The sequence below is a fragment of the Peromyscus californicus genome, unplaced genomic scaffold (genome assembly GCF_007827085.1).
Source record: "Peromyscus californicus insignis strain IS unplaced genomic scaffold, ASM782708v3 Scaffold_1__1_contigs__length_55948999, whole genome shotgun sequence".
NCBI classification, from domain to species: domain Eukaryota; kingdom Metazoa; phylum Chordata; class Mammalia; order Rodentia; family Cricetidae; genus Peromyscus; species Peromyscus californicus.
In genome coordinates, this window is record NW_026294492.1 from 21,309,893 (window position 1) to 21,333,612 (window position 23,720).

Sequence of the window (23,720 nt, forward strand, 5' to 3'; positions counted from 1 at the left end):
GACACTGACAAATTCCACCTTCTTCCAGTGCCCCAGTCAGATAAGAGAGGTCAGCTGTTCTGGATACAGCTGGTTATATGGAGCCTTCGTGCGCACTCCCTCAAACTCTTTTCTTAAAGACAAGGTCTCATTATATAGCTCAGAGTGGCCGAGGACTTGCTGCACAGCCCAGGTTGATGTCAGACTCATAGTCCTTTCAATCCTCCTGCCTGAGTGCTGGGATCACAGGGGTGGCCACCATGTCCAACTCTAGCTGCTACTTGTAATTTCTTTGCATTGTGTGATCATTTTGAGATGCAAAGCAGATTATGACCCTCCTCTGCCCAGAAACTTCATATAAACACCCCTCTCCAAGGTAAAAGCTGCAATCACTCTGTCCAGTGGTAGCATGAACTCTGGATACTGTAAGGCCACCTTCCTTCCTTCAGGATCCGCTTACTTCCTCTTCTACTTCTGTCGCACTGGGGTCCAGCCATATTACACCTCTGCACCGTGCAGGCACACTACACATGCTCCTGCCCAGGCACTTTGCATAAGTTTCTGCATCTGTGTGTTGTCTCCCCCCCTGCCCCCCATGGTGAATACCCTTCCTACTTCCATTTTCTGCTAATGTATTTTCAACAATGTCCGGCCCCAATTTTTTGTATTGATTTTTTGAGATATGTTTTATAAAGTTTACACATTTTAATTGTATACTTACATGACTGTCAGTCAGTTGGCTGATTTCCACAACTACCAACATGATTCAGAATGTTCTGTTGCCCTCCAGTAAGGTCCTTCATGTTCACTTGTTAGTCTTTTCCCACCGTAGTCTAGGGAATCTCAAAATTTCTTTCTGTTTCTAAAGATTTTCTTCTGAACACTTTAGATGACCATGACACATCTCTAATGTTTTGTGGCTGGGTGCTTTCACTTAGTAGAATGTATTTCAGGTCTGTCCATGTTGTACATGTACCAGTACTTCATTTTCTTTTATGGCTAAATAATATTCCATTGGACAGACATACTACATCTTGTTTTTCTAGTCTCTAATTCATGACGTTTCAGTGGTTTTTACCTTTTGACTTGTATGAATTATGCAGTGTAAACATTCATATGTAAGCCTTTATTAAACTTGTTTTTAAAATTCACTTCTGTTTCTCTTCTCCAACATTATTTTGCTCTTTTTTTTAAAGGCATTTTTTGAATAGATCATTTATATGTTAGTGTGTAAGATATTCACTCCAGCACTCAGTGTCTGAACACAGTGTTGACTGTCACAGCTTTTGTCTGTTAGGCATCTAGATAGAGCTGCACCCCAGGCCCCTTCTAGCTGCACCAAAGTGTCGGCCAGCACTTTAGTCTCCTCAGCGTCCCACTGCAAAGAGTTTCCTTGTAAGCCCATTTGTGTGGCTGATGGGAAGGTGCTGTTCTCTGTGGGCTGCTCATCTGAGGGCCTCAGTTGGTGCTAGCTGGGGCCTGGAAGCTGCCTCCCATTCCCTGCCTCCTCTTCTATAGGGCCTGTCCACAGTGGGCCTCCTACGGTGACAGGGGGCCTAACCACAGCAAGCAAGCAAGCGAGATGGAGAGAATGTGTAAACAAGAAGCTGATTACAACCTAATCTCTTAGATGATGTCCACCCTCTTCTTATTGTCTGTTAGATCCACACAAGGGAGGAGCTCTAATACATGTAAGTGTGAATGCCAGGATGGCTGTGTACCACTTTGGGAAGCCTGCCACACTTAATGCTTGTTTGTCTTTTCCTATTGGGATGTCAGGTTTCAGGGCAGCGATTGACAACCCCACACCAGGAACAGTGCTGGCTGCATCATTGCTGTTCTGCGAGCGTTTGGTGAATAGATGAGTGAGCAAACTCTAGTGACACATAGAGCGTGTTTAGGCATTCTTCTCTTCCTAATTTTGTTATATTCCATCAAGGCTTTCTTATAAATGGATGTTTCCTGTCCCGACCACCTGGTCCCAAATAACTGACTCAGAGGCTGAATGTGAATTGTAAATGCTTGGTTGATATCCCAGGCTTGTTACTAGTTAACTCTTACTCTTAACTTAACCCATAATTCTTATCTGTGTTTAGCCACATGGCTTGGTACCTTTTCTTAGTATCGCATTCTCATCTTGCTTCCCTGTGTTTGTCCAAGACTCTTGAACTCCACCTTTCTCCTTCCCATCACCCTTAGTTTGGTTGCCCCACCTATACTTCCTGCCTGGTTACTCGTCAATCAGCATTTTATTAAACCAATTTGAGTGATAAATCTTAACAGTGTACAAGAGGATTATTCCATAGCATTCCCCCCTTTTGTCTAATTAAAAGGAAACTTTTAACTTTAACATAGTAAAAATTATATACAACAAAAACAGTTATCAAGTAAGAATTACAGTTACAATATCCAGTCTATTTGTATTTGGCAAAATTAGAGAAAATACTTCATTATCTATCTTATCTTTGTAGTCCAAAGTTTTGTATCTAATTTATCTTTTATCATAACTAAAGAAAACTATAACTATCTAGTCTTCAACTCCATTAACAACCCTAGAAGGGAAAAATGTTACCCAATGACAGGGACCTCAAGCTGCCTGAACAGTCACCCAGAGTTTCTCTGTAGCATTGGGGCATCCAACTCTGGCCTACAGGCCTAGCATATCTGACAGACTTTCCTGTGAATCAGGGAATTCTGAAGGACTGTCCTACCTTGTCTTGGCAAAGTTTGGCAGTCACCTTTCTTGCATCCTGCTGGTCCAGTTTGGACAGTAACTGTCAGCAATTGAGGCAAGGGCAGTTTCTTTGCCTGCATGTCTAGCTTTTGCAATAAAGGGAACAATGGAAATTTTAAATGCTATATTCTGTAGGTCTTTAAAGTGTTTGACAATTGCCTATCTATATGAAATATATCTCTTCATGACCTTGAAAACATACCTAACATAACTATAAGTTTGCTATTATAAATGACTATTAATTTGTATTTCTTAATTATATATTACATTTTATTATTATTATTTTTTATTTTTTTTATTTTATTATTTTTTTTTGGGTTTTTCGAGACAGGGTTTCTCTGTGTAGCTTTGCGCCTTTCCTGGAACTCACTTTGTAGCCCAGGCTGGCCTCGAACTCACAGAGATCCGCCTGCCTCTTCCTCCCGAGTGCTGGGATTAAAGGCGTGCGCCACCACCGCCTGGCATATATTACATTTTAAATGAGCTGCATGAACATAGTACCCTAAGCAAGAGTAGAAATATACAGTATAACAAAATTAACTTTAAATTTGTATCAATAAACCAAAATCCATACCAATGTAAAATATGTAAGATTAATAGGTTTTTTTGATAAAAGTAGACTCAGTAATCTACCCTTTTATCCTTTCATTTCTGTATCCCCCCTTTTTCTTTTCAGAACAAGATCCCTGAATCTAATCTCCTTTGTTTAGCTTCTTTCCTGACCATTACCAATAACAACTTGTAACCAACCCCCCCAAATGATAATAAATATCCATAACCCATTTTTTTGAAAATGTGGGCATAGTTTTCTAGACTGCTTCCTGTTGGTTGAGGGTGCTGGTAATCTTTGGGGGATCCTGAGAAAATTTAGGATTATGGTCAATTCCTGACTGGAGTATTCTGTGAGGCTGGATCATCTCAGCCAGCAGCCTTAAAGCTGTTCTGGATGCAGAACTCAGAGGAAACTGAACAGAGGCACTTTGAAACATTGGATCATCTGGGTCATGCATTCCCATTGGAGATTTTTCAGGAGGTCTTCCTCAATCAAACCTGGTTTTTCTGAACTCAGAATGAATCCAGAGCCTCTCATTTCCTGTAAGGGGGGGGGGGAGCATAACCTCTCCCCCAAAGTATCATATCTTTTGACTTAAATTTTGATGTCAAGGTATTTTTTAAAATACATAGGTTAGCTTAATCAAATGTTTCTTAGCAGTTATCATTTGTTTATCAGTAGTCAAAAAATGAAAGACAATACAGTAACATACAGTATCCATACTGTGTATTTTCCATCTTTAAGTGGCTTATTATAATTTTTATTACTCTATTCCTTTTTAAGGACTTTATTTTAAAACTATATATTTTTAATATATGACTGTAAATATTTTTTTCTATCTCCCAAGGCTACGTACTTTTTTTTTTAATACATTGTGACCCGTTTAGCTGTGTTTTTCATTGGAATCTGTTTTTACAGTGCATCCTTAATCCTTTTTGTCTGCATGAGCAAAAACCCTAAACCTGCCATTTAGCATGTTGGCAGAGCTCTCAAGCCCACAGGCAGCAGCTGGGAGAAGACTCTTTGTACTGCAGCCTGTGTAAGAGACTGCAGGAACCCCCCTACTGTTTAGCTCATGGCCATGGCCAGGGGATGTGTTTTTGTACTGTGGCCTGCATGAACTCCTCCCCCCTTTTAAAGTTTTTTTAGGCTTTATGTGGATGTAAGTCCACCACAGTCCATGGGTCAAGCACCATATGTAAATGGAGTTTTCCTGTCCCAACCACCCGGTCCCAAATAACTGACTCAGAGGCTGAATGTGAATTTTAAATGCTCGGTTGATAGCTCAGGCTTGTTACTAGCTAGCTCTTACACTTAAATTGACCCATAATTCTTATCTGTGTTTAGCCACATGGCTTAGAACCTTTCCTCAGTATGGCATTCTCATCTTGCTTCTCTGTGTTTGCTGGTGACTCTCTCAAACTCCGCCCTTCTCCTTCCCATCATCCTTAGTTTGGTCACCCTGCCTATACTTCCTGTCTGGCTACTGGTCAATCAGTGCTTTATTAAACCAATTTGAGTGACAAATCTTTACAGTGCACAAGAGGATTATTCCACAGCACATTCTTTTCTTAAGTTCAATATGATCTCCCTTGGAGTCTTTAACTTTTATTAAGGGATCTGATTTCCAAAGTCATATGAATGAGCAATATATTTTTAAAAATTTCAAACAAGTCTTCCTGTTTGAACATATTTAACTATTCAAAGTTCTTCGTTACTAAAAAGTCCACTTAGTTGTCCTCTCAGAAAAGGATGTTAGGTTTAATCCATCTTGACTTCTTTGTGAGTTTGTGTTGTCTTTAATATTGGGAGGTTCATTTTAAAATGGGAATTACTGTTCAGTTATAGTTTTTATGGTTTTGTTTCTCATCTTTTGTGTGTTTCTGTGTGTGTGTGTGTGTGGGGGGCATGTTTGTGTGTGTGCATGCACATTCAGTTGAATGTGTCTTGCTGTGTGTATGTGTGTGTGTGTGTGTGTGTGTGTGTGTGTGTGTGTGTGCGTGCGCGCGCGCGCATCTAGAGGCTAGAGGACAACTTTGAATGTGGTTTTTTTTTTTTTGATGCTATCTACTTTTTTTTTTTTTTTTTTTTAAGACAGTCTCTCTTATTGGCCTGGAGTTCACCAAATAGGATAGACCAGCTGCCTAGTGAGCTTCTGGGATATGCTTGTCTCTGCCTCCCAGCAGTGGGATTACAAACATCCATCTATGTGCCATTTTTTTTTCTTTTGTCTTTGTTTTTACCTTGGTTAACACGGGACTCTGAAAGATAGAAAAGAGCTTGATTCTGAGCCAAAATGTTTCAAATCAAGAACTGTATTAGCTTGTTATTGCTGCTATAAACTTACTGTGATCTAGGGAGCTTAAGACAACCTAGCCATGCTTCCTGACAGTCTCAGGGGTCAGGTCAGCACTGAGAATGGGTTTGTCTGCTCTAAGATCAAGGGATGGACAGCAGTATGACTGGAGGAGGCTCTCAGGGGAGAGCTGGCAGGGCTCCACTTGTGGACATGATCTTTGAGAAATCATAGGATTTCTCATGTCATTTCTCAGGTCAAATCATGGGATTTTACAGATGAATTGGACTCCTTTTTCCTATCCCCTACTTTTCTTTGTATATGTATGTGTGTGCGTTATGTATGTAGGGATGCATGTGCACATGTGTACACATTCATGAGGAGGACAAAGACTGATTGATGTTGGTGTCTTCCCCTCGTCTGTCAAGGCACAGTAACTTGGTAAAATGTCCATGTCAGCTGGTCAAAGTGGCAAGTTTGCTCTGTGGACTTCCTGTCTCCACACCCTCCGGCATCTTGAGGAGTATCACGAGGCCTTTCCTTCAACTCTGTCCTGTTCAGGAATTTATTAGAAACCTGAATGAGGTCATACAAGGCGTGCATTTCTGTTTGCTGAAAACATGGAGCTTGATCCACGGTGTCTTGAGGTGGAGTTCCACTCTCCTTTAGCTTCTGTTTCCCCTTGCTTCAAAATAGATAGAGATAGCTGGGCGGTGGTGGTGCACACCTTTAATCCCAGCACTCAGGAGGCAGAGGCAGGCAGATCTCTGTGAGTTCAAGACCAGCCTGGTCTACAGAGTGAGATCCAGGACAGGCACCAAAACTACACAGAGAAACCCTTTCTCGAAGAAAAAAAAAAACAAAGCAAACAAACAAACAAAAAACCAGAAATAAATTATGTCTGTTGAACACAATTTGGGGGTCAGTATTACATCTTAAGAATACTTTTAAGTATGATATTCTAATAAGACTAAATTGGCTGTCTTTTTTTTTTTTTTTACATGTTCTGTATGTTTATTTTGTTGCCAAAGAACAGTGGCCACAACCTCCAGATTAGCCGGTTGTCAGTCTTAAGAATCTCTGCTACCACATTGTCGCATATGACGTTAGTCGCCTTTTCCACTTCTTAGCCTTTATCTGCTCTGAGTGGCACTGGTCCATCTCAGATGAAAGCTTATTCGTGGACAAGGACACAGTCCCTAAGACAGGAAGGAGGATTCCCTGAGGCGGGACGACCTGACTGGAATCTGTTCAGCACAAGATGTCTGCCTGTCACTTCCCAAAGATGAAGGGAACTGTGGGACAGCTGCTGTGAAGGAGAAAAGCCCAGGCCCAGGAAATTGCCCAATTTGAGGCTTGTTAGCTGGAGCCATTGCCAACATTCAGTTAAGAAGAGGAGGATGCACATATTCATGGCTGATGCTGGGGACAGTTCCATTAAGGCAGTTGACAGGGAGACTAACATTTTCACAGCCATAGGTCAGGTAATCTTCTATGTCTATCCAAGAGGAGGCCTGACCAGGGACTCATGAAAAAAATTCAAATTATCCCGTTCACTTGGCTGCATCTAAATGTCTCATTTACAGCTTACAGGAAGGAGTGCTGTGGAAGTTATCTCTGACGACACAACAGCCACGGCAAATCAGATGTAAAGACAGTCATTGTATATGGTTGAGCAGTGATTGTGTGTCTATATGTGAATATGAACGTGTGTGTGCGTGCACACGGGAGTTTTCCTTTTCATAGTGTGTCTGTAATTCCAGTTACACAAAGACATGCTTTAGACTACCGTTTGCTCAGTTTCACAAAGGAAGGCTAGTTTACGGACCATAGGAGAGTCAGTGTCAGCTAACAACAGGATTCCCGAGCCTTAGTTCCCAGGGTTGCGGTGCTTTAGAGATAAGTGCTGAGTTTCCTGTGCCCCCGTGTCCTGTGTCTGCAGGCCTGCGGTTGAACATGGCGCCTGGACATTCTAGGCAATCTTTTTGCTGCTGAGCTGCGTCTCCAGCCCAGGCTCTCTTTATTCCTTCAGGGCCTAAGAAGTGTACAGTGGGTGCTGGATCCAGCAGCACATCTACAAAAATTGGAACTGACGAGAAGATGAGCATGGCTCCTATACAAGGATGGCATGTGAATTCACGAAGCATTCCATGCTTTTAAATGTCACAGTGAAACCCATTCATTAGTTTGTATAATTAATATGTGCTGATAAAATATTTTTCAGAAGAAAGGTATGGTAGGCTCAGAGACTAGAAACCATAAATAACCTTTTCTTTCCCAGCAGAGCGCAGTCCCTTCCTATCACAAGTCCCTCTCATGCTGACTTTGTTTCGTACCTTAGCCCATCGCAGAGAAACTCAGATTCATATTGGTTTTTAATTGTGACATCAATGTGTCAATCAGCCCCTTGCCAACAAACACACATGTATGTCAGTTCTGGGAGCAACATTTTGAGAAAGGATAAAGCAGGGACCATTGGAGAGGTGGTTTTTTTTTTTTTAAGTTTGGTCTAAAATAGTTGGTAGAATAAAAATATATTGTGTAAACTAAGAAGGTTAAAAAGCTAAAATGTAGTATGTGGACTGAAATAGCTTGTAGTTCACATGAGTCCAAGTGCTAAATATGTAATTATTTTTGTTACCTTATATGGACAAGAATTCTTATGATTTTTAAAATCCCACATTTTTCTTCTATTGGTTTTAAAAATACATATATGTGTGTGTATACAGATACATACATACACACACAAGCCATCAGATTTAACAAATTAAAGACTTTGAAATTTCCATTTCAACTAGGGACTAACATTTGGCACTAGCTGATAAGATGTCTGTTTATTGCTAGGTAGTTTGTTTGCCTTTATAAATTGAAAGTGAAGGATAAAGAGGTTGAATTTGACTTATCATTTCTCCAACTCTCCCAATGTCTTGGAGGAATCCCATGGCACCTTTGAAAGTCCTGTCCCCAGGTGACTTAAGAAGTTTTCCTCATGCTTGCAGTAGTCCCTTTTGTGTCTCTCTGTGGCTGTCCACTCTTGCTCTTCTGGACACTTGGCTCCCCTGCTCCCTTGTCCCTTTGTCACCTTACACTGGAAAGGCCTTAAATCTCCACAGTTCGAGGACTTTAAACAAGAACCATCATGATCCGTCTGCTACGTGTTGGTAAGAAAGTGCCCTGCAGGTGAAAAGCTATGAAGCAGTCAGGGACAATGGCAGTGTCTAGCCTAGAGGTCATGTGGCTTCCCCCAGGTGGTAGCAGGTGTCAGAGGACGTGAGAAGTGTCTGCCTTCTATCAGCAGTGTTTCCACTGACTGTGAGGTAGGAGGGAAAGCTAGACTTCAGGATGGTTGTGGAATTTTTTTTCTTTTTTTCTTTTTTTGTCTGAAAGGATAGTAGAGTTTGTCTTTATTGCAATGAGGAATAAATAAATACCAAGGAAAGAACACAAAATCGGGAATTTTCATGGTATTGGAGAAATACATTTGAATTAGGAAAATGTCTGGAGTGGAGCTAGGGCATTTGGGAGCCATCGGTGTATAAATATAATTTAAGGCCATGAGCTTGTATGAGGTCTCTGGTGAGTGTAGCAAAGCCAAGAGGTCTTGGAGTTAAGCCCAGGCATACTTCATCGTTTCCAGGTTGAGGAGATTAGCCATGAGGCCAGGCAGAGTGGCAGAGACCCTGGAAGCTAAGTGAATTCTGTTTTAAGAAATGAGTGATCCACCCTGCGAGAGTGCTGCTGACATGGCGCTGAGACAAGACAGAAGTGACCATGGGCTTTGGCAATGGGGAGGTCATTGGAGACCTTGCAAGAGCTGTTTTGGTGGAGTGATGGGAAAGAAGGCTTGACTAGAGAGAAAAACAAGAGGAGATACAGACCTCAGATCTACTCCTGACCATCTCGGGAGAAGGATTTTGTAATGTAGAACCAAGAGTAAGATGGGAGCTTATCAAGAAAGTGAGATAAAAGAAGACTTCTTTAAGACGATGCTTGCAGGTTGATAGAGTGAGCAGAGAGGGAAGTGATGTTATAGGAGAAGGAGTGGAGGGTCAGTTGGGAGCATGGCTTCTTGGCTGAGCGCTGTACACACTCCCAGGGGGGAGGGAGACTTGCTGTTTTCTTTCTGCACTCTCAGTACCCAGTGGTCTAGTGGCCTTCTTATAAAACCCCATTTAATACTGTAGAATTAGATGTTAGCATAGACTTACTTCTTTCAAAGTATGATCTCCTCCCTGACAGTTCCGGTATGTCTTGATCCAAAGAGCCACCGTTCAGTAGGGCATGTTAGCTTTAGAGTCTTCTAGGAGCTAAACGCCAGAAGGGAAGCTATGCTAGGATTTCACCACCCTTCCTTCAGCCATCCCCTTGAGGTGGTGTTAGCAGATCATTGTGTGGCCCGTAAGTGTGCCCCAGCTCTGGGCTGGGAGTAGCTGCTTAGCTTTGAGAATCAGGCCCTGTCTCACCTTTTACATTCCTGCTGTGCAGGGTTTTTGTCTCTGGCTTACCTCAGCCTTGCCTTGGGGTACTCCTCATTTCTCCCCTTTCTGTCAGGAGGTTGGCCTTGGGATGGTGGAGAAATACTCCATCCTTAGCCAGAGACGGATGCAAGTTAGATGTCCTAAGTGGTAAGGAGAGTGCTGAGCCTGGCAGAGACTGTTAACCCTGCTAGCTTCTGAACTAAGCTTTGTTATGTGTGTGTCTCCATTTCTAAAGTTGAAGTCAGAGTTTGATGAGGGCCAGAAGCCCGAAGGCAGTTGTTAGTGTTTGTGGAAGGGAGCGGTAACACCGGTGGAGCCGTCTGTAAAAAGTGTGCTTGGCTTGTGTGGGCCTCATCCATTCGTCCCTAAAAATTACTTGTGGGCGCTTTCTGTTGCGGAAAGCTATGATTTGGGAGTTTATGTGGTTGAATTTTTGAAGGATTGGAAGGCAGAAAAGATACTGGGAGCTCAGAGGTAATCACCATATGGAAGGATAGAGAGATATTCCTTTTAATATTTGTGCTTTGAGAACTTCGTGTAGTGTGTTTTGATCATATTCAGTCCCTCCCAGAGTCACCTCCACTTCCCTACCCACCCCCCCACCCCCCAGTTCTGATCATGTTCTTGGATGTGTAGCCTTCTCCTGGAGGGTGGGAGACTTCCCAGGAGCTACACTTAAGGGAAGCTGACTCTTCCTCTCCCAATACTCGCTCAGTTCAAAGCTGCGGCACTAAATGTGGGACTCCACGCCCACTCCCCACGCCACCCCCCGCCCTCCATGCTGGGATGTGGCTTGAGCTGTCAGTCACGGGTCTCGTGCGTGCTGTCACAGCGGCTGTCCGTTCCGATGTGCAGCTGCCCTGTCCTGCCCAGAGGACACCGATTCCTTGAAGTCATCCACCTCAGGGGTTACGCTCATTCTCCCTCCTCTTCTGCAATCACTCATGAGCCCTAGGAGGAGGGGATTATGGTACAGATGTCCTACTCAGGGCTGGGCATTCTAAAATCTTTTATTCTCTGCACCTTGACCAGTTATGGGTCTCTTTGTTACCGTTTTTATAAATACAAGCTTCTCCGATAAGAGACAAAGGTTGCATTCATCTGTGTTCCTAAGCCAAGTGGGTGGGCTAGAGCGAGAACCATTCTCTAAAGTAGTTTTAGATCATCTGTGTTTTTGTTGTTGTTGTTTCTTTGTTTGTTTTATCCAACATGTCGTATTGGAGTTCATTGTGTCAAGATCCCCAGCCACACTGCATGCTCGCAGTGAGAGAGGGTGGAAGACTCAGGGCCCCACCAGCTCAATCACTGGTTTGCTGCCTTTTCATAGGGGCCTTGGAACCCCTACGTCCCTGAATGGTCTAATGGTCTATTTAGAAAAAAGGCTTACCTAGCATGCATGAGGCCCTGGGTTTGTTCCCTGGCAACACACACACACACACACACACACACGCACACGCACACGCACACGCACACGCACACGCACACTCACAGATCAATTAATAATTACAGTTATTATTCATAGCTTGTTTTAAATCTCCAATTTTATGTATCTTTCTTACATAGATTGTAAAGGAAATTGCTGAAAACATTAGTTGATAATAATATTATTGAACTTTCAAGAGATTAGAAACTTATCTGGGTTTACATTGATGTCTAGTTTTACATGAGTGGGTTTGGTCTTTGTATGGACTTCCACACTCCTATAACTGGTGTCTACATCATGATGGTAAGTTACAGAATCAGTGAGGTGATGTGAGTGCTTAGGAAAGCAAGTCTGAGGGGTAGATTGATCTCTTCCTGTTTCAGTTTTTTGAAAAATAATATTCATGTATTCTTTTCACAGTTTTAAAAAATGCAATACTTTAAAATTTTATCATGCATTAAAATGTAGATTTTTGACATTAAAACTGTGCTCTTTTAATAGTTTTAAGAGTTCTTTTAATCCTCTTCTACTTTTCCAGCCTTATTTTTCTGCCCTATGTTAGGAAACCCTAATCACAGTTGTCTGCATATTGAAATAGTGGGTTTTTTTTTTCTTGGTTGTAATTGTTACTTCTCAACCTGTTTTAAATTTTAATCTTTTTATTTTCCTTCCTACAGACTGGTGAATTTTCAGCTCGTTTCCTATTGAAGTTGCCAGTAGATTTCAGCAACATTCCCACATACCTTCTCAAGGTAAAAATCTACAATTATCAGTAAGAGAATACATCAAACTTCAGTCCTTTAGCTCAGTATTTGTTTAACTGGTTTGTTCACATTTTGTTCTGATGATGAATTCTAATAAGATGCTTTACTGCAGGACAATTCATTGGAATTCCGTTTCCTTTGCTAAAGCACTAACCTTAAAATTGTTTAGGCATGAGTTTTTTTGTGCACGGCGATTATATATTAGTAGTATAAATAAATTACACTCAAGAAAATAATTTTTATTTGGTAATCTTGTTGGGATGAAAGACTCATAGAACTTGTCCAAGGCATTCTGCTTATTAAACATGCTCACTAAAGGGCATTTCATCTTCTTTATGTCAGCAGTTGAACTCGGGCACCTTCAAAGTTGGGCTGTCCCAGAGAGATTCATAGTCTAGCTAGACAAGTATATATGGCATTCTCTAAAGTGGGATAGAGGCCTCGGGAATAACTGTTTGGGAAAGGTGCATGCTTCGCAGAGAAGATAACGCCAAGACAGAGGCCCAGGTTCAGCTCAGATGAGGATTTGGGTTGTAATTTAAGATTTGGCTGGCTGCCCTCAGCTCTTGATTCAACCTGTGCTTATTTCATTTCCGTCTAACCTTGGAAACCTTCTGCCTTCTTCATTTGATGTTTTCAGGGAGCTGGTTGTATTGTAACAGCTGGGGGAAGAGACAGGGCCTGTGCACGTCTCCTCACACATTATAGAAATCGCTAATAAACGCCAGGACTCTTGGGAATGATTGGAAGTTTGTTTTGGTAGAATATAGACTGAAACGGTACAAGAGACTGGGGATCTGGGGCGGTGGTGACACATGACTTTAATCCCAGCACATAGGAGGCAGGCAGATCTCTGTGGGTTCAAGGTCAGCCTGGTCTACACAGTGGATTCCACAACACCCTGGGCTACGTAGCAAGTTCCAGGTCAGCCAAAGACTGTGTAGGGAGATGTCACAACCAATCAACCAACTAGGGAACTTTTTATTGTTATTGCTTTTTCTTTTTCTTTTTTCTTTTTGGTTTTTCGAGACAGGGTTTCTCTGTGTAGCTTTGCGCCTTTCCTGGAACTTACTTGGTAGCCCAGGCTGGCCTCGAACTCACAGAGATTCACCTGGCTCTGCCTCCCAAGTTCTGGGATTAAAGGCGTGCGCCACCACCGCCTGGCCGCTTTTTTCTTTATAACATTTTATTTCCTTTTCTCTTTTCTTTTTGCGATTATAATGTGATTACAGTATTTTTCCCTTCCCATTTCTTCCTCCAAACCCTCTCATATGCCCCTCTCCACTCTCCTTCAAATTTATTGTCTTTTTAAAAATAATTGTTATTGTATGCATATATATACAAACATATATATTCCTAAAAATGTAACCTGTTTAATCCCTATAATGCTACTTGTATGTATGCATGTATGGATGTATGGATTCTCAGGGCTGACGGTTTGGCACTAGACAGTCAATGGATGTCCTTTTCTCTGGAGAAGGCCACCTCTCCTGCTCCCAGCTTTCCGTAATTGCCTGTAGTTTTTTGTGTAGTGTTGAGGGGGGCCTCATGAGATTTTTTTCTTCTGGTAGTACAAGAAGCTACACCCGAAAAGTCTTTTCTGATTTTTGAGACAGAGTCTCATTGCATAACACTGGCTGGCCTGGCCCTCAATATGTATAGATCAGGCTAGCTTTGAACTCAGATGAATCTACCTGCCTTCGCCTCTTGCATGCTGGGATCAAATGTGTATGCTACCACACCTAAGTACTCATTCCCTCCAAGAGGGAAAATCATTTTACTTTCCTCTAAATAAATATGGGATTTTTCTTTGGTGGCTCATCAACTTTTTAGTTTCCAGTGGACTAGTTTGCTCTCCGTATCCAGTTAGGAAGTTCAGATGAGACTGGAGGCCAGTGCTTTGTCAGTTTCTCTAGAACCTTTGGTGGGGACTGGACCTATTAGATTCATGATTACCATGTATAATTAATTTAGTTCCAGAAATCATTGTACTCTGTTATTACAGCAGGAAGTCTCCTTAGGAACCTGTGAAGTGTGTCCTGCAGTGACCTCCTCATTTATTCCAGTTAAAACTCCCATCAGCTCATTTCAAGTGAAATCCAGCAGTATATACGAGTCCGTTATCCATATAATCCCATTAACGCACATTTAGTTAGTGTGGGCTCGCTCTGATTTGTTGGGTCTTGTACTTTGAAGAGTCTTCTCGACTGACATCCCTGCTGTCTGTGCCCGTGTCCTTGAAGGTGCAGTTCATAGCCAGTGTTCTCCTCTGCAGTAGTAAGTGCCTGTATTTCTGTTTTCTATTTTGACAAGTCTCACTTTGTTTTGCTTCTGGTTTTCCTACCAGCCAGACAAGAGAAAGGTGGAACATATTAGTCAAAATGGTGAAGTGTTTTGGTTTTCTCCTCAAATTACTCTGAAGTTATTTGTGTGCTATAGATAAAACACCTGCAAGTCCACACTGATGTCCTTTTGAATCTTCAGTTTATGCAACATAGTAAAACAACAAGAACACAACAGGACAAACTTGTGCAACTCAAAACCACAGCAAAACAATAAAATGAAAGCACACGTCCAGCAGACAGGCAGACAGACAAGGCCCGTCCCAGACGTAGTGCAGAGCACATGTGGGGGTTTAAGATCTGCTGTAGTATCACAGCTGTGGGACCTTTGGCTGTGCTTTTTTAAAAAAATGATTTGTTTAGTTTATGTGTAAAAAAAATGTCTGCACAACACGTGTGTGCCTGGTGCCCATAGAGGTCAGAAGGCGGCATCGGATCCCCTGGAACTGGAGTTATGGATGGGTGTGAACCACTGTATGAATGCTGGGAATCAAACCAAAGTCGTCTTCAAGAGAAGCAAGTGCTCTCATCAGCTGAGCCAGCTCTCCAGCCCCTTGCTGTGCTCGTTGGAGAATATATATTCATTAGGAACTCCTTGACACACTACTTGTATTTGGATGTTCCCCACTGTCTTAGGGTTTCTATTGCTGTGAAAAGACACCATGACCATGACAACTCTTGTAAAAGAAAACATTTAATTGGGACTGGTTTACAGTTTCAGAGGTTTAGTACATTATCATCATGGTGAGAAGCATGGCAGCCTGTAGGCAGACATGGTGCTGGAGAAGGAGCTGAGAGTACTACATATTGATCTACAGGCAACAGGAAGTGAACTTGAGCATATAAGACCTCTAAGACTGCCTCCACAGTGACATACTTCCTCCAACAAGGCCCTACCTACTCCAACAGAGCCACACCTCCTAATAGTGCTACTCCCTATAGGCCAAGCATTCAAACACGTGAGTCTGTGTGGGCCATACTATTCAAACCACCAGACTCACTTAATTTCTAGGACTGTAACTATTTCTGTCAGTATAAAAATAAAGTTAACTTCTTCATCTCCTAGGGTTAGGGTATATTTTGTCACAATCAGAGCAGTTCACCCCACTTGGCCTTGCAGTTGGCTGGTGAAGTAGAACTTGTAAATACTGAGACTACGTGGCATTTGCCATAACACGCTGCTGATTTGCTGCAGTGAGGTTCATTGCATTGTGATAACTCACCATCTACTCTTAAGTTCTTATTACCAGTGATACCCAGTGTACCTACTAATGGATTCTTTGATGTTAGGATGAGCAATTAAGAAATATTCAACCGCCGGGCGGTGGTGGCGCACGCCTTTAATCCCAGCACTCGGGAGGCAGAGCCAGGCGGATCTCTGTGAGTTCGAGGCCAGCCTGGGCTACCAAGTGAGTTCCAGGACAGGTGCAAAGCTACACAGAGAAACCCTGTCTCGAAAAACCAAAAAAAAAAAGAAAAAAAAAAAAAAAGAAATATTCAATGATAAGATTTTACTTTATAAGTAGATAAGGTTCTTAAAATGAAGCCTAACTTCAGGTCCTGAATTTTACTTTTGGTTGTGCTAAATCGAAGGCTGAGATCGATAAATTACTTATATAAAAACTCAGTCAGTAGAAACATAATTTTCCAGTCACTAGAAATTCAGCACAAACTGGTGGAAACCAAAGGGAAAATGTAAGATTATTCTGCTTCTGTAGTACATCATCAGCAGCAAACTGACTCTGTTTTATAGGCTTCAGATCAAGTAGACTGATCTTTCCAAGTGTGATTCTTTTGGGCTCAATTCCATACCCCACCTGATGGATTTGTAGGGAGCAATTGTGGTTCATAGAACAGCTGGGAGAGTCAAAGTGTAATTATTCATCACAGTACTTAAGCAAAGGAAGAGTATTTTGTAATTATATGAGTTGACCATGCAGAGCCATAGGTTTTGTGTCTGAATCTGTGAATTTAGCCAAGCAAAGATGGACCATTTGGGAAAAAATGCACCTCCACTGAATTTGTAGAGGTGGGCGTTTTGGGGTGTGTGTGTGTTGTAATTATCCCATAATATGATATAGCAATTATTTGCAAAACATTTACATGGTACTGGATATTTGAAGTCTGTGGAGGATGCACATAGGGTATATGCTAATACTATCATTTTCTATCAAGAACCTAAGCACCAGGCAGATTGTGGCATCCTTGAGGAGTCCTGGAACCAGTCCCCAGAGATAGCCAGGGATGACTGGTCTCTTTCTCATAGTAGAGAGCTAATCATTAGAAGACACTGCTCTTAATTTTGTTAGAGTGAAAACTGGCTTCTACCTTCCCATCTTTATTCTTTGTTCTGTGAAATACTAAACCTGACAATATAATACAAAGAACATGCTGTCTTTTTTTCTTTTGTTTTCCTAAAAAACCATACTCTGTGATGAGAGAAAAGAAAAAAATTCTAATTTTTATACTGAAGTTTTTATCATCTGAACAAGAAATACTCAAAAACTACAAATACAGTAATTTAGAGGGAGGTTAGAAGTTTGTTGACATGTCTGAATATTTGAATTGGTTTCTTGAATCAAGGAGCCATCAACAGACTGTCCTGAAGTTTAAAGTCCTCTTGGTGGGAATCTCTTAGTAATATTGTATAGGAATACATAGGAACTGTCCAATGTCACTGGACTGGAGGGTTAAGTAGCAATTATTTCCTGCTGGTAGTGTGTCTTACTCTTCTCGGGCTGTGATCAAACACCAGCATCAAAAGCAGCTTGAGGAGGAAAGGGTTTATTTGGCTTCCGTGTCCTGAGTCATAGTCTGTTGAGGGAAGCCAAGGTCAGAACCCAAGCAGGGCAGGAACCTGGAGGCAGGAGCTGATGCAGAGGCCATGGAGGGTGCTGCTTACTGGCTTGCTCCTCGTGGCTTGCTGAGCCTGCTTTCTTATAGAACCCAGGACCACCATGTCAGGGGTAGCCCCACCAACAATGGGCTGGGCCCTCCCCACCATCAATCACTAATTAAGAATATGCCTTACAGGCTTGTCTGCTTACAACCCAATCTTCTGGAAACATTTTCTCAACTGAGACTCCCTCCTCTCTGTTAACTCTAGCTTATGTCAAGTTGACATGAAACTAGCTAGCTCATAATGCATATGATAAACACAACCTTGCAAAAAAATATCAGCAGCAACTTTTCCTTGGATAAGAAATTGTCACATTGTTCATGTAGTCAACAGAGCTCTGGAGTGTCCATCCACAGGATATGGTCAGGCTATAGCCCAGACCAGGCCACAAGCAAAGCCAAAATCATGACTGAAGTACGTGGACTTCTGGTTTCTGCAGTAATCTTACTGGCTTCATTTTATGTGACACAGTGAGACTATTCATCCCAATGGAATGCTTGCTGAAATTTCGTTCCCCTATGGAATCTGAATCCTGACACTACGAAAATGAATTGTGGGTAAAAAAGCCAAATCGTTTGTCTGTCAGAGACGGGGCGGTCATCTTTCTTCTGAAGCCACCCACTGTGGCTGTCTGGTCAGTCAGGGCGCACAGTGAGAAACAGTTCACTCTGCCAAGTAGAGACAGAAAGCAGAAATGAAGGTGAGCCTATCGAGATGTGTTTAGGAGTCCTAGACGGGCAGAGAGCTACAGTGAATTCCCAGATTGTTTGCACACAGCGGTTCCAGCGGCTCGCTAATGGGGAAGGCAGGACTACAGAGTCCCTGCTGCTGTGATTGTCTGGTTGAATTGGGAGCAGCTTCCTCAGCCTGAGGGTGCTTAGTAGGTTAAGGTCTTCCCACCAGCCTACTCTCATGCCAACCTGGCTCAGCAGATGCTCGCGGAGCCAGAAAGGTGCTGTGAAGAGGGGCTCTGGCTTGATGTAGTGGAGTAGGACATGGTGAGAACCGTAATGAGTCTGCAAGCCTGTGCTTCATCTAGCGCGGCAGCTGCCGTTCAGCTCGAGCTGCTTCCCCGTGACAGTAGGGCCTGGTGTGCCAGATATGCAGATGTTTGTAGAAGGAGCCCAGAAGCTCAGGCTTTTAAGTTTTGGAATATGAAAAGTGCCTGCCTTTTAAGTGATGGCAAAGATAAGTATTTTCACTCTTATTTATATATATATATATATTGTGTGTGTGTGTGTGTGTGTGTGTGTGTGTGTGTGTGTGTGTGTGTGTGTGTGTGTCTTTGTGTCCATGTCAAGGCATATGTGTGGAGGTCAGAGGACAACTTGCAGAAGTCATTCTCTCCTAATATGTGGGTTCCTGGGATTGAACTCAGGTCATCAGGCTTGTTGGCAAGCGCCTTCAACCACTGTGCCATCTCACTAGTCTGATAAATATTTTTAAAAACCATGGGTAAGCCAGGTGGCAGTGGAGCACACCTTTAATCCCAGCACTCAGGAAGCAGAGGCAGGTGGATCTCTGTGAGTTCGAGGCCAGCCTGGGCTACAGAGTGAATTCCAGGAAAGGCGCCAGAGCTACACAGAGAAACCCTGTCTCAAAAAACAAACAAACAAACAAACAAACAAACAAAGCCATGGTTAGGCCAAAACAAGAGTATCTCTTCGTGTTGATCAGGACCCGTGGACTATGATAGCCTAGGGGAAATGGAAAGCTGTTTTTCCCTTCCCATGATTTCTATGTTCGGTTTGTTATTAAGGGTGACCTTACTGTGATGTAATGGCCCAAAGATGAGGAACTTTGAACTAGTCAGTATCAGAGTTCGTCCCACAGTGTCCCATGCTGCTGTAACTTCTGCAGTGGAACCCCCCAATGGGTATGGTTTGGGTTTGACATGTATTCTCTGCAGAATACCTCAGTCTTGATTTAGACTCAAAATGGCACTAGGTTTCGGCACATCCATACACTAAAACTTCAAGCGTTAATCATTGTCCTCAAGTACCTCATTATACAGTTATACATAATATACAGTTAACAAACATTAATTGGAAATAATCAAGTACCAACTGGGATCCTACATATATATGTGGCTTTTAAAATGCAGTCATGTCATGGAAACAGCACATAGAAGCCCATTAATCTGTAAATCAATATTGGTTGACAATTATAATAAAAATTGGAAAAAAGTAAAGGTTGTTATGCATACAAATGGTTAGGAAAACTTAGGACCAAGGGCTTGAGAAGAGGCAAGGGACCCCCAGTGCAGGAAGGTTTATCCAGTTGGTGCATGACTGTGGGGGCACACTTAATTTGGGGAGTACGTAATAATCTAGGCTCTAAGAGAAATTCTTGAAAGAGACTAGTGAGGAATAACACTAGGAAGGTGCGTGATAAATATCCTGATGTCAGATGACTTCAGACCTCCTTATAAAGGTCTTCCTCCCTTGTCCTGAGTTAGCACGGAGCAGCTCGGGTTTGATTTCTTTGGCCCCATCCCTCCTGTGTCTGGGCTGGGCCCTCTTCATCGGCATTGCTATCACCATCTGTTTCAACTCCTCTTGAAGACAGCGGTGGCTCCTTGATGGATGCTCCTTCTAGAATCTGCTCTCTTGTGCGGGGCTCTTCTCATGGCTCCTTGAATAGTGAGAATAATGAGGATCTCAAAGTGATTCAAGTTGGCAACAGGAGGAAAGGCCGTAAGACAGTGGCTCTCAACCTTCCTAATGCTGTGACCCTTTAATACAGTTCCTCATGCTGTGGTGACTCCAACCACAAAGTTATTTTCGTTGTTACTTCATAACTGCAATTTTGCTACTGTTATGAGTTGTAAATATTTGATATTCAGGATACCAGATACAAAATCCCTGTGAGAGGGTCATGGCCCACAGGTTGAGAACCACTGCCCTAAGAGGTCAATGTGGAGAAGAGGGATATGAAGCCAAAGCAGGCATTTTGAAAGAGGGAATTCAGCCTGAAACAGTAAGCAAGCAAAGGTCTGAGCTTGGGAGATCCAGCCGAGAACTGTGTATCAGTAGAAGGATAAAGGACCCAGAACTAGAAGCTAAAGTTTTAACACTCTCCATGAAGAAAAGATGGCCAGATGCTGTGGAATGAACAGCTAGTGAATGGAAAGACAAGGCACACCTAACTTAGCCAGGAGCCCAGGGATGGAGAGAGCTCGGTGGCCAGGGTAGAGGCTTGGTATTAGTGAGGGTGTGACTGCTTAGAAAATACTCTCAGTCAGCATTTTAACAAAGCCAATTGTGGGAATGAGATGGAAGCCAGAATTGAAGAGTCCAAGTGAAGCGACCAGGCTTCACTGAAACGTAGACCCCATGCAGAATAATCCCAGAGAAGGCTTTTGTTTGGGGGCCTGAGTAGACACAGCTTATTTGTTTTTAGCGTCCTTGATTGAGAGAGTCTTTAGGAAAAACACATTGTTTCTGTGGACAGTTTTGCTTTATCTGTTGTGTTGAAGTTTCATGACTGTCTGTCAGTCAGCAGCCAAGACAAACTATTCCACAATGAGGGCTTTGTTTCCTTTTCATGACCCTGTAAGTTTTCGAGTGTTGCTAAGTTTTCTCCTGCCTCAGTTCTCCCCTCTGAGACTTTGAGCCTGAATTGTGAAGCTTGGCGAAGGCTATGCATCCTATGGATTCTGTAGCTTCTATCCAGAGTTCTAAAGTGAAGGCTTTTCTGTAAAGGAATTGTTGAAATCCATAGTATACGTGAATATGCCAATCTTCCTGCTAGCTTGCCTTTGGAAGGTTTAAAGCTATGTTAGTGGAAAACACCCATTTCTTTCACAGAATTAGGAAAAATAGATGACAGCATGTTTGAAAGTATATGTGTGACAGTCACATCTTGTGCCTTGCTGTCAAGAATTAGGTTTTAAGAAGTTGGTAGAGCTTTGTAACTTCTCATTCTCTGGCCTTTCCTTAGGCTTGGTGGAGGGGTTTGCATTTTGTTGTCTCAGAGGAGAATGGGGCTGCTTGATGACCCTGGGATTTGGGAGGAGGGGTATGAATTCCTGCATTGTCCTTTCTAACTCAGAACTGCTTGAAAGTCCATTTAGCATTACCAGATTTCCAGGGAGGAAATGAGTGATTTCTCCCAACTATTCCCTTTATTTAAAACCTAGAAGCTTATTGAGGTGGTGCTACTGATTATAATTACTTCTTAGTATCAAACTGCAAACCTCCCAAACCCTCTCATCCTCCTATGTGTCTGTAAACTTAAAGCAGACCTCACAGCTTTTCCTGTGTACCATACAGGTAAATGATGCCTCCGAATATGAGAACTTTTACTCTTTTTGGATCCGATAAAGTCACACGTAAGAAGTAGCCTTTAGAAAGACTGCTTTAACTCATTCTTGCGCAATTTGGCTTTCAAGCAAAGCGGTTGTCTGGTCTTGAAAGGGAATAATGAATTCACAGGGAGCACTCATCTTCTTATCTCAAGGGAAATAGTTTCTGTCTAATCAAATAGGAGGGTGCATACTTTTCTAAAAGCAGGAATGTGTACCCAGAAGAAAGCTCCATGAAAGAAGCATGCTGTTTATTCCAGTAACAAGCCTGATTTATCCTCGCTAACTTTGAGCCAAAATCTGCATTTGGGACTCAATCACGCAGGAACAGTGAGATGGGATGAACATTTACTCTGCTGGGAAATGTCAGCTGTCTCTTCATTAAGTATGGGACTGTGACTTTTAGTTCACTGTCCTTATCACACCTCTCTTCTCTGGAGAGAGGAGTGAGGCTTGGAGAAGAAGCCTCCCTAGCTGAGGGCCAGCCATCTCTAAAGGGCACGATAGTAAAATTTTAGGCTGATGTGCCATATGGTTTCTGTCACAACTACTCTGCTGTCATGGTATGAAAGCAGTTACATGCAATATGTAAATGAGTGAGTATGGCTGGGGTCCAATAAAACTTTATTTTCAAAAGCAGGCCTTGGGTTGGATTTTGCCCATGGGCAGTAGTTTGCTCGTCTTCTAGATTGAGAAAAGGAGTGTTTCTTTACAAAGGTATCTGGTACATGGTGAATGGGTAAATAAATGGATCTGAGTGGAGGAGTGTGAATGGTTGAGGCATCAGTCTATCTAAGAGACCCCTGAGAGCTATCTAGACCCATCTGTGCTTGAACCAGGTCTGCTATGGCCTTGATCTTGGATTGCCTGGCCTCTGAGATCCTAAGAAATAACCTGCTTGATTGAAACTATCTAGCTATGTAGTATTTTGTTCCAGCAATAGAACTGATCAAGATACTAGACATGCCACACAGGATCTTTGGGAATGTCAAAGGAAGTAAAACAGGACAGCCTTTAATACTTTCCTTTTATAAATTTGAATTTGAGTGTCTTAGAGAGGCCCATGTATTCAGTGTTTGGGGTCCAGTTCCCAAAAGGTGGCTGGCAGGAGCTCCTTAGCTCCTTAGAAGCCATCCTGGGAGGGGGCTCTGGAACCTGCTCTCTTCCTCATCGTCTCTGCTTTGCTTCTTGTTCATAAGGGGAGCAGTTTCATTCGACAGTGTGCTCTTAGCGTGACATATTGTCTTGATATAGGCCAAAAGTAGTGGGGGAATTGATGATGGATTGAAATCTCCGAAATTATAAACCCAAGTTAGTATTTTCTCTTTAAGTTACCCTGGTATATTCGCTGCTTTTCTTACCGCTGTGACGGAGTCCCTGGCAGGAGCAGCTTAAGGAAGCAAGGGGTGGCCTTGTCTCACAGTCTGATACAGTCCACTGTGGCCGAGGAAGTGTGGCAGGAAGCAAGGGATGGACTTGTCTCACAGTCTGATACAGTCCACTGTGGCCGAGGAAGTGTGGCAGGAAGCAAGGGATGGCCTTGTCTCGCGTCTGAAGATACAGCCCGCTGTGGCCGAGGAAGTGTGGCAACAGCTGGCCACATCACATTTGCAGTCAGGAATCAGAGAGCAATGGCTGCTGATGCTCAGCTCCCTTCCTCCTTTTTAGTCAGTCCTGGACCCTGGCCCATGTGATAGAGTGGCCTACAATCATTTGGGGTGGGTATTGCCCCCTTAGTTACTGTAATCCAGAAAAATTCCCATAGATGTACCCGGAGGTTTCTCTCCTAAATGTTTCTAGGTCCTATCAAATTGGCAACCATTAGTAACCACCTGTCTTAGTTAGGGTTTCTACTGCTTTGATGAAACACCATGACCGCAAGCAGTGTGGGAAGGAAAGGGTTTATTTCATCTTGCAATTGTATTAAGTCAGGGAAGGAATTCAAG

General features: G+C 42.6%; 1 protein-coding gene and 1 non-coding gene across 3 annotated transcripts in view; both read left to right on the forward strand.

Moving 5' to 3' along the window:
• Nucleotides 1-23,720, forward strand: part of Babam2 (BRISC and BRCA1 A complex member 2) — a 376,695-nt gene that overhangs the window by 128,463 nt on the left and 224,512 nt on the right. For both annotated transcript variants that reach the window (XM_052746193.1, XM_052746194.1), the window contains one exon: nucleotides 12,141-12,215. In XM_052746193.1, coding sequence (XP_052602153.1) covers nucleotides 12,141-12,215 — 75 coding nt within the window. The remainder of the gene's footprint in view (nucleotides 1-12,140; nucleotides 12,216-23,720) is intronic.
• Nucleotides 7,616-7,720, forward strand: LOC128116129 (U6 spliceosomal RNA). Its single transcript, XR_008220388.1, has one exon. It is a non-coding gene; the product is annotated as a U6 spliceosomal RNA (small nuclear RNA).